The sequence below is a fragment of the Pseudophryne corroboree genome, chromosome 6, assembly GCF_028390025.1.
Source record: "Pseudophryne corroboree isolate aPseCor3 chromosome 6, aPseCor3.hap2, whole genome shotgun sequence".
Taxonomy (NCBI): Eukaryota; Metazoa; Chordata; class Amphibia; order Anura; family Myobatrachidae; genus Pseudophryne; species Pseudophryne corroboree.
The window spans coordinates 599024965-599041520 of NC_086449.1; the positions used below are offsets into that span (position 1 = coordinate 599024965).

Genomic DNA, 16556 nt, shown 5'->3' on the forward strand with positions numbered 1-16556 from the left:
ACCTAAACCTAACTGTGTCGTCATCCCCACCGCCTATCCCTAACCATACCCTGTGGTGGCAGCCTAACCCTAACTCACCCCCTATATACACACACACACTTCTGCACTTTGGCACGTCGGCACCCCACCGTTGATATTCTGAGAGTCGGAATGCCCACTGCATACCTATGTGACTTACGTGGGTCTAGATTTATTGTTTAGATTTATTGTTTCTGTAGAAATAAGGTACTGTAGACAGGAGAGGCTGTAACAAAGTTTGGGTGTATAGTTACATCACAAAATATACCCAGCTTCTATCTTATTACACTGGAATAGCAGGAAGACTCATTGGGTTTTGTTTGCCTTCCCAGGTTTTGTAATACATTGTAAACCTCATTTGTGATCATTGGAAAACAAAAGTATATACTGAGAGCCAAAAGCTGCTACCAGCGATTATGGTATGTGCATCTGTTAGGGTACAAAATAACGGGTACAGGTAGTTATTTTTATTATGGTATTAAAACACCAGTTTATACTGTATGATCTACAGTATGTGATAATTGTAGGTCCCAATTAAATAATAATACTGAAAATATTATATTTATATTTCTACATAATAATGCTAAGCAGAGATTATAAATGGTTTATCAGTAAGGCTTATTGCTGGAAAATACATTAATTTCCAGTAAGGCACAGAGGGCCTGATTCAGTGTTGTACACAAAGCTGATGGTTTGTGTACAACATAGATGGTGAGAGATCTGCACTCGTACAGGATCACTACTGCACATGTGCTGGTTTCCTTCTGCGAGATTGCTCACAGTGCACTGAAGCCGCAGAATGTCAATCATTGGGGGCGGAGCCGTGACCGTTCTACAAATCCCCGGGCACAGCATTGAATCACAGAAGCTTGCAAGAGGCATGTATTAACACATGACGCCCCTGCAGCGTTAGCATATTATCACACAGCTACTGCATCCAAAGACACTGCTGCTGTGTGTACTGCATCCAGCTGGGAATCAGGCCCACAGCTAACTACACATATACATTGTATAGCTAGGTGCCGTATGTATTTTCCATGTCCTAGCTAAGTCTGCATACAGGGCGAATCCCTGCTTTAGGAAATGGTGCCATGATTTCTAATTGCCATTCACTACAAAACGAGCAGAATAACCAAATACTAGTGTGGAGCCTTAGCATCACATGTGCACCACTTTTAGCAGCAACATTTATTGTGTGGAAGTAGAACTGACCTACACAGGTAGAGATAGATGTATTTTTTGTCTGTTTAATTAAAACAAATGAACACCAACGATCTCAAGCATAAATGACAGGAATACTGTCTTACCGACCAATTTAACATGAATTATGTTACTTTGAACAAAAAGGTACATGCAGAAACATCATATAATACACTGCTATAAAAGTCCCACTTTCTGGTTCCACAGCATTATACTTAATGATCCCCAAAGACCTGCAGCCCGTCATATTATCTCCATCAGAGATAGGCACTGGGAAGAGTGTATGTGTGCATATAGTATGTCCATACATACACCCATATATTCACACTTGAGCTGAAGACCAAAAATCTGCCATGCTGATCCAGTCTTTGGTTGATATACATGTTCAGGCACACCTGCTCTGCAATGCTTTGTGATCCTTGCAATCTGAAACTACAGGTATGGACCAGTAAGCACTGAAGTCTAAAATCCGAATAGCAAACGTGGATTGTCTAACCCACGTGTGTCCAGAGAAGTGTCTGGATAAGAGTAGCACTGGAAGAGTGGTCAGAGGCATAGAACACTGAAGTCCATCTGAAGCAACGTAACATTATGATTACGTTAACCTTATGATTCAGCTTTAAGCTCTGGCTAGTTGCCTGCAGGAGGGTATGTGCCCAGCACTTGGCTTCAGTTTGGACATGTAGGAGACTGGATGTGGAGAGTTTGCTAAAAACAGGATTCCTGTGACTCTGGATCATTGTGGATAGGAAGCTTCTCATGCTCCTGGTGGTGTCCATTATATAGAACTGTGTACCTGGATGAAAACAAAACAAGACATTGTTAAACACAAAAGTATGAAACAATGATACTCTTGTGAAAGGTCTCATACATTTTATTGCACAAATACTGTTTGAACATTGGGGGTAATTCCAAGTTGATCGCAGCAGGATTTTTGATAGCAATTGGGCAAAACCATGTGCACTGCAGGTGTGGCAGATATAACATGTGCAGAAAGAGTTAGATTTGGGTGGGTTATTTTATTTCTGTGCAGGATAAATACTGGCTGCTTTATTTTTACACTGCAAATTAGATTGCAGATTGAACACACCACACCCAAATCTAACTCTCTCTGCAGTACAGCAACTCTGCCATCCAGTGATGCTGCCATGGCTACACGATATGTTATACCTCTTGTGCTGCCCATGTCGGGGCATTTCTACAAAATTTTACAGGGCCACTTTTAGTTCCCAATCTGCCCCTGGTCTCAGACACAACTGCTGTAAAAGATACAAGGAAGGCCGCAATTGCACACAATCAAGCCCTATGAGGAGGGATCCCTACCCCCTAAACAGACCCCAACCGGTCATAACATCACACCCCCATTAGGGCTGCTTTCATACATTTCCTGGACTAGTTTTTAATCCCAATCCACCCCTGTAAATAGCCTTGGCATTGATCTAATCAAGCAGTCATTTTTGGAGGGTTACCCTATTTGACTTTACTTTTAAGTCTAGAGTTTAGTTTAACATAGAAACACAGAAACATAAAATTTGACAACAGATAAGAACCACTTAGCCCATCTAGTCTGCCCATTTTTATCCTATAGGTAATCTCAACCCTTTTTGAACCTTAGTTCTTTGTAAGGATATTTCATATGTGAAAGTTTCTATCATGTCCTCCCTTTACCTTCTCCGCTCAAAACTGTACATGTTAAGATCTTTTAGTCTTTCTGGGTAAGTTTTGTGATGTAGGCCATGCACCATTTTAGTTGTCCTTCTTTGTACACTCTCTAATGTATTTATATCCTTCTGAAGATATGGTCTCCAGAACTGGACACAGTATTCCAGATGAGTCCGTACCAATGGCCTGTACAGTGGCATTATTACTTCTTTTTTTCTGCTACTGATTCCTCTACCTATGCAACCAAGCATCTGACTTGCCTTCCTTATTGCTTTGTTGCATTGCTTACCTGCCTTTTAGTCACTTGAAATAGTGACTCCTAAATCCCTTTCCTCTTCAGTAGTTTCCTTTACAATACGCTTAATACTATATTTAGCCTTTGGATTTTGGAGACCCAAGTACATGATTTTTAATTTTTTTTAGCATTAAACTGTAGTTGCCAGGTTTTTGACATTTTTCAAGTCTACCTAGGTCATCAATCATTTGTTTTACCTCTCCCGATCTGTCTAGCCTGTTGCATACTGTATCTTTGTATCATCTGCAGAAATATATTAAAGAGCACTGGTCCAAATTAGTGATGTGCACCGGAAATTATTTTGGTTTTGTGTTTTGGTTTTGGATTCGGTTCCACGGCTGTGTTTTGGATTCGGACGCGTTTTGGCAAAACCTCCCTGAAAATTTTTTGTTGGATTCGGGTGTGTTTTGGATTCGGGTGTTTTTTTACAAAACCCCCTCAAAAACAGCTTAAATCATTGAATTTGGTGGTCTTTTTGATCTCATAGTATTATTAACCTTAATAACCATAATTTCCACTAATTTCCAGTCTATTCTGAACACCTCACAATATTATTTTTAGTCCTAAAATTTGCACCGAGGTCGCTGGATGGCTAAGCTAAGCGACCCAAGTGGCCGACACAAACACCTGGCCCATCTAGGAGTGGCACTGCAGTGTCAGACAGGATGGCAGATTTAAAAAATAGTCCCCAAACAGCACATGATGCAAAGAAAAAAAGAGGTGCAATGAGGTAGCTGTGTGACTAAGCTAAGCGACCCAAGTGGCCGACACAAACACCTGGCCCATCTAGGAGTGGCACTGCAGTGTCAGACAGGATGGCAGATTTAAAAAATAGTCCCCAAACAGCACATAATGCAAAGAAAAAAAGAGGTGCAATGAGGTAGCTGTGTGGCTAAGCTAAGCGACCCAAGTGGCCGACACAAACACCTGGCCCATCTAGGAGTGGCACTGCAGTTTTCTAGCGAGAGGATGAGCGCTTCCATCCCCATGTGAATCTGAACCACTAGCCATGAACATAGGCCAATGCCTCAGCCGTTCCTTGCCACTCCGTGTCGTAAATGGTATATTGGCAAGTTTACGCTTCTCATCAGACGCTTTTAATTTTGATTCTTGGGTCATTTTACTGAACGTTTGTAGTATACTTGATGACACAGAGGTAGAGCAATGAACTACTGTACCGTACTGCTATATATATACTGGTGGTCACAGCAACATTCTGCACTGTCCCCTCCTACTATATACTGCACACAACTAAAATGCAGCACAGGTATGGATGCATAGTATACTTGACAACACAGAGGTAGAGCAGTGGACTACTGTACCGTACTGCTATATATATACTGGTGGTCACAGCAACATTCTGCACTGTCCCCTCCTACTATATACTGCGCACAACTAAAATGCAGCACAGGTATGGATGCATAGTATACTTGACGACACAGAGGTAGAGCAGTGGACTACTGTACTGTACTGCTATATATATACTGGTGGTCACAGCAACATTCTGCACTGTCCTCCTACTATATACTACAATGCAGCACAGATATGGAGCGTTTTTCAGGCAGAGACCGTAGATATTTTCAGCACACTGAGCACAGATATTTGCGAGCACACTGAGCACAGATATTTGCAGCACACTGAGCAGATATTTGCAACACACTGAACACAGAAACTGAGAGAATGCAGCCACGTCCTCTCGCTATCATCTCCAAAGCACGAGTGAAAATGGTGGTGACGCGCGGCTCCTTATATAGAATACGAATCTCGCGAGAATCCGACAGCGGGATGATGACGTTCGGGCGCGCTCGGGTTAACCGAGCAAGGCGGGAAGATTCGAGTCTGCCTCGGAACCGTGTAAAATGGGTGAAGTTCGGGGGGGTTCGGATCCTGAGGAACCGAACCCGCTCATCACTAGTTCAAATACAGATCCCTAGGGTACTCCACTGGTAACATTTCCCTCCATAGATTGCACTCCATTTGCTACAACTGTTTGTTTCCTATCCTGCAACCAGGTTCTTATCCATTTAACTGTTTTATAATAAAATCCCATGCTTTTGAGTTTATGTAGCAGTCTGCGATGTGGGACAGTGTCAAATGCCTTACTAAAATCTAGATATGCTACATCTACAGCCTCCGCTTGATCTATTATTTTCGTCACAGAGTCAAAAACATCAATAAGATGTGTTTGGCATGATCTACTATTAAACACATGCTGTTTTTGATCCTGTAAGTTGTTTTATTTAAGATATTCCGCAACTCTTTATTTTAATAGTTTTTTTCCATTACTTTACCTACTACTGGTGTATGGTTTACTGGTCTGTAGTTACTTGCTTCTTCCTTGCTTCCACTTTTGTGCAGTGGAACTACATTTGCTCTTTTCCAGTCCTCTGGAATTGTACCTGTATCGAGTGACGGGTAGAATAATTCTGTTAATGGTGCTACCAGCACATCTATTAGCTCTTTTAGTCTCCTTGGATGTATCCCATCTGGCCCCATTGATTTATCCACTTTCAGTTTTGACAGTTCTGTTAGGACTTTCTCCACTGTAAATGTACCTTCATCTACCTTGTTTTTATGAATGTCCTTGCAACTTAACTATGGCCCCTTTCCTTCTCCTTCTGTAGTGAATACTGAGCAAAAATATTTATTTAGATGGTCTGCTATTGCCTTGTCTCCCTCCACCAAATTCTCACTCTCTGTCTTAAGTCTTATTATTCCTCCATTTGATTTTCTCCTTTCACTTATATACTTAAAAAAAAGGTTTTGCCACCTTTATCTATTAGAAATGTTCTTTTCCACCACGATTCTGAAATACAGCAAAGGATAGTGATGAATAGTGCATGCTAGTATAGGTATAGAGAATGAGAATTTAAATTATAGCGAGTGATTTATTCAATTGGAGTCAAAAGATAAAGTCAGTGAGATGCAGAGAGAAGTTGATGATATTTCTATACAAAGAGCTGACCATATGGAAGTGTAGCCAAGTCAGGTGATGTTATCCTTTCTATGATAAAATAGATTCTCTTCTGACCATTCCCAGTGACACCATTGTATTTTGCTACATTCTACTTTCAGGGGTTACTAAATATGTATGTGTTACTGCTTGGGCATCTATGTGAGTAATCTGGTATAAGAAGAATTAGCTATCCCAGATGTAGGTGGACAATACACCATCCCACAGATGAATAGGGGCTGCATGAAAATCTATTTTTGAAGCACACATCAACTTTACCCACCGCTGAATAAAACTTTGCTCTTGTCCGTTTGGTGTATGTGATCTAATTCTAAAGAGTCTGGTGCTTTGAAATACAGAAAATGTATGTTTGGGTGTTTAGCTTGCATTTTCTTTACTATTCCCTTTCATTTTATGCTGAGTTAATTAATGTTTATACCTGTCAATAGTAGTTACCAACTTGACATATTTATTTCTGTTGCTAACATGACATATAAATTTACCCATAAGCCTGCTGCCTAGGTGTCACTCTTGACTATGAACTGTCTTTTGTTCCCTACATTCAATCTGTCTGCAAATGCTGTTACATACATCTAAGTACAGATCCAGAATAATCCAATATCTCACACAAGACACAGCAAAAAACTCGAATTCATGCACTCATTATCCCCGCATTGATTATTACAATAATCTCCTTACTGGTCTTCCCCTAAACACATTTTCACCCCTGCAATTTATTTTGAATGCAATGGCTAGGCCAGTGGTTTCCAAACTTTTTTGAATCACGGCGCCCTAGAATATCAGAATTTTTTTTTTCACGGCACCCCAGGCCAAAAATTTCTTATTGAGAAATTTGGAAAGAAATATTACATTAAGTAGATTGCGTTTATATGTCATCCTTAGGGTCAGTTGTGTGGTGAGGGACAAGATTTGCTTCTGTTTGGCCACATATTTTATGACTGGCAGCCACCAGCACTGGTTTTGCCTATTATATTGACCATGGATAATTTGAATTGGTCCTGGACCACCAACCCAGAGCACCCCTGCAAGTATCCCGAGGCACCCCAGGGAGCCACGGCACACAGTTTGGGAACCTCTGGGCTAGGCTGATCTTTCTCACAATGGAAAATGGTAATTCCAGGGATCTAAATTGTCTTAATTACTTGTCTCCCTGACATAGTGGAATCCAGCTCAAGTTATCTAATACTGAGGCTTATTGAGAATTTGGCATGGGTCTCTTTATTTTTTTAATTGTATAGAAAAAAAGTAACCCCTAAAGCAGCCAGAAAGTGGTGAAACATATTGGGATTCTACTTACCTCCACCTACTTTACAGTGAGTGAATTAACCCTTTTGTACATTACCTATATACAGTATGTTTTTTACTTGAATACATGCTTTTACATTATTCAAGCATACTGTACTATGGGAACCTTTTGTTTATGCTGAGGTTATATGTTGGTTGGATGAAGCAGAGGGTGTCTAATTTCCAGTACCTGACGGAGACATAATAGGAAGAAAGAGATTCCTACTGATACATTATTTTTTGGCGTATGAAAATGATGATAATTATCACCTGTTTGGTATGATTGGTTAATCATACACCAGACTACAATCCTACAAAATCCCTGACTTTGTGCAAGTGTACCTAGAAGAGTAGATACCCAGAAAGCAGTGGTCAATGGCTGTGGACAATATAATAACACAGCCATTGGGGTGGTCTTCAGGTTGCCGGCAAACGGGGTCCCGATGACCACCATACCGGCGCCGGAATCCTGACCGCCGGCATACCGACATCTTTTCTCCCTCTTGGGGGTCCACGACCCCCCTGGAGGGATAATAGATAGCGTGGTGCATGTAGCGCGCCACCGTGTCCGCAGTGTGGGGAGCGCAGTGAGTCCGCAAGGAGCTCATTTGTGCTCGGCCAGTTGTCGGTATGCCGGCAGTCGGGATTCTGGCGCTGGTATGCTGGCCGCCGGGAGCCCGACCGCCGGCATGACATACTACACCCCAGCCATTGACCACTGCTTTATGGCTATCTACAGTAACTAACTAATAAGACCACATTAGTTGGAGACATCCACACGATATTTATTGGAGATTTACTATACCTGTGCTGGAACCCCAGTGGCGGTGCCTATATACAGTATACCGCAACAAACACTCTAATGAGACCTACAAATACTTTAAATTACAGCCTCTTTTTAACTGAATACTACTAACATTGTGTATGCCTATTGCCCATACCTCCCAACACCCATGGAGAAGGAATTGGGACTCCCGTTCGCGGTGACACCTGGTGTGTACACAAAAGGAGGCGTGGCTTCATGGGAATGACACGATCGTGAGCCACGCCTCCCATATCTGTCACTGAGGGGGTATGCCCAGCGCTCTATGAGCTGCTGGCATGCCCCCAGCCCCTCGGTCTCCCATGAGTAGACTCTGTGTGCATGTGGATAGCCACCCGTGATTTTTATGTTTGTTTCTAAAACATCCAAAACTGTACAAGCCAGAAAACGTAAATAGTAAAGAAAGGTGTGCCCTTTAAACTTTGTGCTGGAAAACAACACTCTGGGTAAATGTAATAGCCTGTGAACTGCAAGCATGCCCAGGTTCCCGACAGGTCTGGCTTATCTTTTAAAGTAGCATTCATTTAAAAGGCAAAACCAGGTAGTTTTCTTTTATTAGAGATGAGCGGTTTGGTTTTCCTGAAAACCTAACAACCCACCCGAACTTTAGGGTTCCGAGTCAAACCAAGTGCCAGCTTGGGTCATATCACCAAGTTTGTATCTTGGATGTAAAAACCGAATGTTGCGTAATTTGGATTGCATTTAAGTTCATCCCTTGTGATTTCAAGTGCCATTTCACAGTGGAAATAATTGGAAATGAATGTTATTTATATTAACAATACTGTAGGAACAGTGGTGGTCATTCCGAGTTGTTCGCTCGTTGCCGATTTTCACTATATTGCGATTAGTCGCTTACTGCGCACGCGCAAGGTTCGCAGAGCGCATGCGGTTAGTTATTTTACACAAAAGTTAGGTATTTTACTCACGGCATAACGAGAATTTTTCATCGTTCTGGTGATCGTAGTGTGATTGACAGGAAGTGGGTGTTTCTGGGCGGAAACTGGCCGTTTTCTGGGCGTGTGTGAAAAAACGCTGGCGTTTCTGGGAAAAACGCGGGAGTGTCTGAAGAAACGCGGGAGTGTCTGGGCGAACGCTGGGTGTGTTTGTGACGTCAAACCAGGAACGAAACTGACTGAACTGATCGCAATGGCTGAGTAAGTCTGGAGCTACTCAGAAACTGCTAAGAAATTTCTATTCGCAATTCTGCTAATCTTTCGTTCGCAGTTCTGCTATGCTAAGATACACTCCCAGAGGGCGGCGGATTAGCGTGTGCAATGCTGCTAAAAGCAGCTTGCGAGCGAACAACTCGGAATGAGGGCCAGTAACGGACCAAATTACATGATTTTAGTGGTTTTATTTTTCTAAAGAAGTCAAGATCCAAAACCAAAACATTTAATGGTGGTTTTCCAAAACACGACGATGGTTTAGAATCAAAACCAAAACACAGGGGTTTGTGCACATCTCTAGGAATTATATACAGTACATATACATACATATAGCTATTATATTTTTCACTACATCAAAAGATGTTGTTTTTATAAAGGGGATTATCTTTCAAGACGCTTGCTTGCATCATCTCACTCATTTGTCTTTGTTATCTGAAATGCAACAAGTCAGCGATTCTGAATAGTTAAGAGTTTGATGCTGGACGTTTATCACACTAAGATGAGCTTGTGACAAGGAAAACAACAAACAAGAACATATATTCACAAGACGTTATTTTACCAGGAGAGGAAGATGGAAATTATTTATTCGTCAGCATTAGTACTGTACCCTGTACATGTGAATTAAAATAAAAATACTACTTAAAAGCATTGACAAATCTTGTACTTAGGGCCTAATTCAAGGTTGATTGCAAAACAACATTTTCCTCTAATGGGCAAAACCATGTGCACTGCAGGGGAGGCAGATATAATATGTGCAGAGAGAGTTAGATTTGGGTGGGGTGTGTTCAAACTGAAATCTAAATTGCAGTGTAAAAATAAAGCAGCCAGTATTTACCCTGCACAGAAACAATATAACTCACCCAAATGTAACTCCATACCCTCCAACATTTTACACATGAAAACCGGTACAGCCCTTTTTGGTAGGTACAGACCATAAAAAAAGGTACTGTACCTGCCAAAAAGGTACAGTTGGAGGGTATGTAACTCTCTCTGCACATGTTATATCTGTCCAACCTGCAGTGCACATGGTTTTGCCCATTAGAGGAAAATGTTGTTTTGCAATCAACCTTGAATTAGGCCCATAGTCATCCCTTTGATGGAGCTTTTAAAGCATGTTCAATTTAGTTTGCAGCCTAGAGTACTACATAGTTAAACAAGGGGGACCAGTTGAATGCCAATGTACTTTTATGAGTGCTGATACTGCTGGACAATACGGGCAACGTCGAAACTGACACAAAGTGCAGCAAATGCTTTTCAGATTGTGTGTGTGTGTGTGTGTGTGTGTGTGTGTGTGTGTGTGTGTGTGTATGTGTGTGTGTGTATACTGGTTCAATCGCTTACATTAATTTTATTTTTTATATCATCTGCATCAAAATGCATTAAATGGTTTAAAATATTGCCTGTGTGCATGAAGGTTTAAGCAGAGCAGTGAAACAATGTGATACTTACCATTCATTTGCAGTGTCACCCTCACTTTTTCAGCCATTATTTTTAATATGGTTAGTTCTTTTGCAATATAAAAGTTGCCATAAAACCAATAGTGTTATTGGTTCGTGGTTCCAATTTTTGTTACAAAATAAATATTATTGCACTAAAAATGATCAGGTCTGCTATAAAGAGTCCAGTTTTAGACACACTTCCAACATCAAACAAGTTACATAACCTCTGAAGCAAACAATGAATGGTTTGGCAAACCTTTGATAAATCCCTTTGCTGTTTGTTTCACACACGCTTATAAGTAGGAACATACCAAAGTATGGAGTGTATACAAAGCTGGAGGCAATCGCTCCCACTTCTCTTCCGGTAAACATTGTTCCATTTTGTCTTCCGAAAGGAGCATCACAGTGATTAGTTCAATCTAAACCATATTTCTCTAGTACCCTGTGAATGTCCTACTGGAGGTGATTCAGAGATGAAATAAACTAAAAAAACTGACAAGATTTAATCCCAATCAGGGTGTTGGTGCCCCCGTCCCAGCCCAGCGTCCTGCACATGTGACGCCATTATGTCATGATACAGGGACTGGCAGCCAGGACCTGGTAGAAGCTGAATAGGAGTTCTAAGGAGGTGTCAGGCATTCCTGCAGTGGCTGTCCAGAACTATCTTGGCCGTCCCAGGTACTCTGAAAGCCAAATACATGTGCCACTGGGCAGCGACGCTGACACTCCTCAGGTCCTACTTTCTGGGTCGCGGCAGCACTCACACACCCCTAGTTACAGCCCTGATATTATTATCATCTTTATGTTAACGATATGTCAATTTGCAGACTATGTGGAGCCCACTTCTCCAGTTCTGGCTTTGAAATATGATGACATTATTAGAATTATGTCATTTGTTGAAACTATTGCAAGTTGTTTTTAATTGATATCAGTAGCCGATGCACAAGGTTTACGCCATATCTTTTTGCACTCATGTTTTATGTATCTATAGGAGTTTCAGAGTTGTATGTATCCCACTTTGAGAAAGTCTGTAGCATACAGTAAGTCTGGGATTAATCTGGAACACCACTGAGTGAGGAATGCCCGGAAGCATGTGTATTCATCTGCATACTTTTCTGGGAAGCTTTCCATAGTTCCTTGTTAAAAATGGTTAATATTTTTAGGGAATGCTGTAACTAAAATGCTCTGGAATGGAATTTGGATGCATTTGCTGGTAATTCAATATGGTGGACCATTGCAGAATCCATTGTTAAGGCATAATTATTTTGTCACATATACTGAATCTAGATGGCTGCAGTGCTCTAAGCTGTGGAGTTGGATCTCAGTTGCTGGTGGTTATGGGCTTAACAAAGCCAAAGTCCAAGTCCAAACCCAATGGTTTGGTACACAGGTGGTCAAGCAGGATTGCAAAGCAGATAACCAAAGGATTGACCATAGCCATAACCAGTAGTCCAAAATCAATAAGAATTGGAGCAGCTACATCACAGGTAAGAACAAAATAATCAGGCAAAAGTGATCTTGACGTCCTGCCTTATATAGCAACAACTTGTAGAGGATTGGCTGCGGGCAGGAAGTAAGCGGTGAGTCAGTGCCAGTCAAAGATAAGAAAACAAGAATACTGAACAAACAGTTATTGCTGTAGTTTAACCAGGAGGAACACAGATCCACTATGCACAAGGTAAAGAGGTGAAGTCCTGTGGAGTGCAATAGTGCTTTTCCTTGCATTATTGTATATCTGGCTGCAGGGCCGGATAAAGCCCTTGGGGGGCCCAGGACACCCAAGACAGCCCCCCATAACCCCCCCTCCCTCCCACTACACCCACTGCTCGCTATTCCCACCCACCCACAGCAACATAGGAGCTGTCGGGGGGGGGGGGGGGAGGCATAGCAACTAATCAGATTTGATGTAACATTTATGATTTGCATATTGTAAAAGTATACAGAGCAGCTGAATGGTTGCCATGAGCAGCTTCTCCACTGGCTCACTTCTCCACTTTTATCACTGCTTAATACATGTCCCCCTAAAATTCAGTTTATGTGCTTCTGCATAATCCGCCTTGTACTTCCATATTGCCTCCAACTGTTAGTATTTATATTATGTGTGATGTGTGAAGTGGTACTTATCAATGCAGCATGCATAGGCCACTCCCATATGTGTGAGCAATGTAGTAAATGGAATGTATGTCATTAATAATACAACTTGCATATGAATTCTTTATCAGTCTAGTAAATATGTAAATAAAGTGCGGGTAGATGTTCCACTTCTTAAGATAAAATGTTATGTTAGATGTCTTGTTGAGTAATATGACTGTGTTTATGTAAATATTCTCATACATTACATAAAAGTGATGTTATGTTAACTAAATTTATTCATACATTATATACACACAGTAGATAACCAAGGTTTTACTTTAAAATCTAATACGAAAGCGTAAGGCAAGTTTGATCATGGTCTGACATTTGTCAAATATTGCTGAAGAAGGGAGCTTCACCAATTCTACAGGTCAATGAACATTATAGTATTTTTATCAATTATAAAAGATAAATTATATACATATATATATATATATATATATATATATATAAAATTTATCAGGGTTGAGCAGGTTTGGTTCCCTGAGAACCGAACCGCCCCGAACTTCACACTCCGATCGTTGATCCGAGTCCGGCTCGGGATTTCCCGCCAGACTTGGAAACCAGAACGAGGCAAAATTTCATCATCCCGCTGCCGGATTCTTGCGGGATTTGTATTCCATATAAACTGCCACGCTTCGCTGCCATTTTCACTCTGGACTCTGTGGGTGGTGGCATTGGGTGGGGTTAGTGTGTGCTCTGTAGTGTGCTGCTACAGTCACTGTGCTGTGTTAGGGGTGCTGTCCTGGCTGTCACTGGTGTTTCATGTGCTGTCACGGCCGGGTGCTGCAGATGCACATGGGTGTTGCTGTCCTGGGTGTCAATGTGTGGTACAGGGTGCAGGGGCACTGTTTGCTGTAAAATATAGGGGTGCTACTGTTCAAATAACATTACACTGGTCCTGTATCCTGTAAGAATACAGGGGTGCTGAGAAAATAAAGGGGCACTGTTCTGTGTGCTGTAATAATAAAGGGGTTCTGTTTTGTGAAATGGAGAACAACAGTTTGAAGGAAAAAATAGTGGAAGATCATGAACCACTTCCAGTTCCTAGTACTAGTGCTGAAGCTGCTGCTGCCAACAGTCATGACATTGATGATGCAATTCCATCAACGTCGTCTGCTAAGGCCGATGCCTAATGTCATAAAGGGCATGTAAAATCCAAGAAGCAAATTAATAATCAGAAAAAAAAAATTTATCTGACGAGAAACGTAAAATTGGCAATATGCCATTCACGACACAAAGTGGCAAGGAAAGGCTAAGGCCTTTGCCAATGTTAATGACTGGTGGCTCAGCTTCTCATGAGGATGGAAACCCTCCTCCCTCTCGAAAAATAAAAAAATTAAGCTTGTTAAAGAACAGGAAAAAACAACTGTGCGTTCAGAGATATCACACATCCCCAAGGATAGTCCAAGTGTGTCCGCAGTTGCAATGTCTAGGCCTGACCTTCCCAAGACTATATGAAAAGTGGAGGCTCCTACCACCATTTGCACGCTCCCTGAAAGTGCTGGGAAGAGCACCGCCAGTCCAGTTGCTGATATTGAGATTGAGGATGTCACTGTAGATGTACACCAAGATGAGGAGGATATGGGTGTAGCTGGTGCTGAAGAGGAAGTTGACGATGAGGATTCTGATGGTGATGTGGTTTGTTTGAATAAGGCACCATTGGAGACAGTTGTTGTCCGTGGGATGAGAAAGCCCATTGTCATGCCTGGGCAAAATACCAAAAAATCCACCTCTTCAGTGTGAAATTATTTCTCCACAAATCCAGACAACAGGTGTCAAACCGCGTGTTGCCTTTGTCAATCCGTAATAAGTAGGGGTAAGGACATTAGCCACCTAGGAACATCCTCCCTTATACGTCACCTGCAGCACATTCATCAGAAGTCATTGTCAAGTTCAGAAACTTTGGGTAAGAGTGTAAACAGTCCACTGACACCTAATCCCTTCTTCCTCTTGTACCCAAGCTCCTGCAAGCCACACCACTAACTCCCTCAATGTCAATTTCCTCCTCCATCAGGAATGTAAGTAGTCATGCAGACCATGTCACTGGCATGACTGACGAATCCTCTCCTAACTGAGATTCCTCCAGAGGATCCTTGAGTGGTACGCATACTGCTGCCGCTGCTGTTGTTGCTGATGGGAGTCGATCGTCATCCCAGAGTGGAAGTCGGAAGACCACTTGTACTACTTCAACTAAGCAATTGACTGTCCAACAGTCCTTTGCGAGGAAGATGAAATATGACAGCAGTCACTCTGTTGCAAAGCGGATTACAGAGGCCATAACAACTATGCTGGTGTTAGATGTTTGTCCGGTATCCGCCATTAGTGCAGTGGGATTTAGACAGTAGATGGACATACTGTGTCCCCGGTACCAAATTCCATATAGATTCCACTTCACTAGGAAAGCAATTCCCGGATTGTACAAGGACATTAGGAAAAGTGTCCTCAGTGTCCTGAAAAATGCGGCTGTACCCACTGTCAACTTAACCACGGACATGTGGACAAGTAGAGTAGGGCAAACTAAGGACTACATGACTGTGACAGCCCACTGGATAGATGTATTGCCTCCCGCAGCAACAATAGCAGCGGCAACAGTAGCAGCATCTCACAAACGCCAACTTTTTCCTAGGCAGGCTACGCTGTTTATCACCGGTAGTGCGCTGGCGCAAGCCAGATGGCCGAAGGCCGCAGCAGGGATGCGATTGCCTCTGCCTGATTGACAGGCAGAGGTGATCGCTGGGCTGGAGGGGACGGAACGGCGGCATTTGGCCGCCGTTTCATGGGTTTGGTCCGGCCAACGCAGGTATGGCCGGACCGAACGGGGGGCAGGCCGCAGCAGCTGCGTGATGTCACACACAGCCGCTGCGGGCCGGGGAGTGATGAGTAGCTCCCGGCCAGCACGCTAAAGCTGCACTGGCCCGGAGCTACTCTTGATGTGCAAAGGCATCGCCGCTGTGCAATACCTTTGCACTTCTGCGAGGGGGGCCGGACTGACATGCGGGGCGGGCTAGCCCTGTGCTGGGCGTCCCCCCACATGTCAGGGAAGAAGATCGTAGCTGTGCTAAATTTAGCACAGCTATGATCAACTCGGAATGACCCCCTATATGCTTCAGAGGCTGGAGGAGCAGCAAAAGGCCATTCAAGCCTATACATCCGACTACGATATAGACAAAGGATGGGGAATGCACCTGACTCAAACGTAGTGGAGAATGATTTCCATGTTGTACAAGGTTCTCCAACCCTTCGAACTTGCCACACGTGAAGTCAGTTCAGACACTGCCAGCTTGAGTTAGGTCACTCCCCTTATCAGGCTTTTGCAGAAGCAGCTGGATAAATTGAAGGAGGAGCTAAGGCGGAGCGATTTCGCTAAGTATATGGGACTTGTGGATGGAGCCCTTCATTCGCTTTGCCAGGATTCAAGGGTGTTCAATCTGTTGCTCGATCCTAGGTTTAAAGCTTACATTGTATCTCTCTTTCCAGCAGACACAAGTCTGCAGAGGTGTAAAAACGTGCTGGTGAGAAAATTATCAACTTAAGCAGAACGTGACCCGCCAACAATTCC

The 16556-nt window shown here is 42.6% G+C and overlaps 1 protein-coding gene across 3 annotated transcripts in view; it reads right to left on the reverse strand.

The window, feature by feature from the left end:
• Nucleotides 1-1251: 1251 nt before the first annotated feature.
• Nucleotides 1252-16556, reverse strand: part of HTR4 (5-hydroxytryptamine receptor 4) — a 908015-nt gene continuing 892710 nt past the window's right edge. For 2 of the 3 annotated variants that reach the window (XM_063928019.1, XM_063928018.1), the window contains one exon: nt 1252-2014. In XM_063928019.1, the coding sequence (XP_063784089.1) occupies nt 1927-2014 (88 nt within the window). In that variant the 3' untranslated portion in view covers nt 1252-1926. The remainder of the gene's footprint in view (nt 2015-16556) is intronic. The other variant, XM_063928020.1, reaches the window with a different exon arrangement.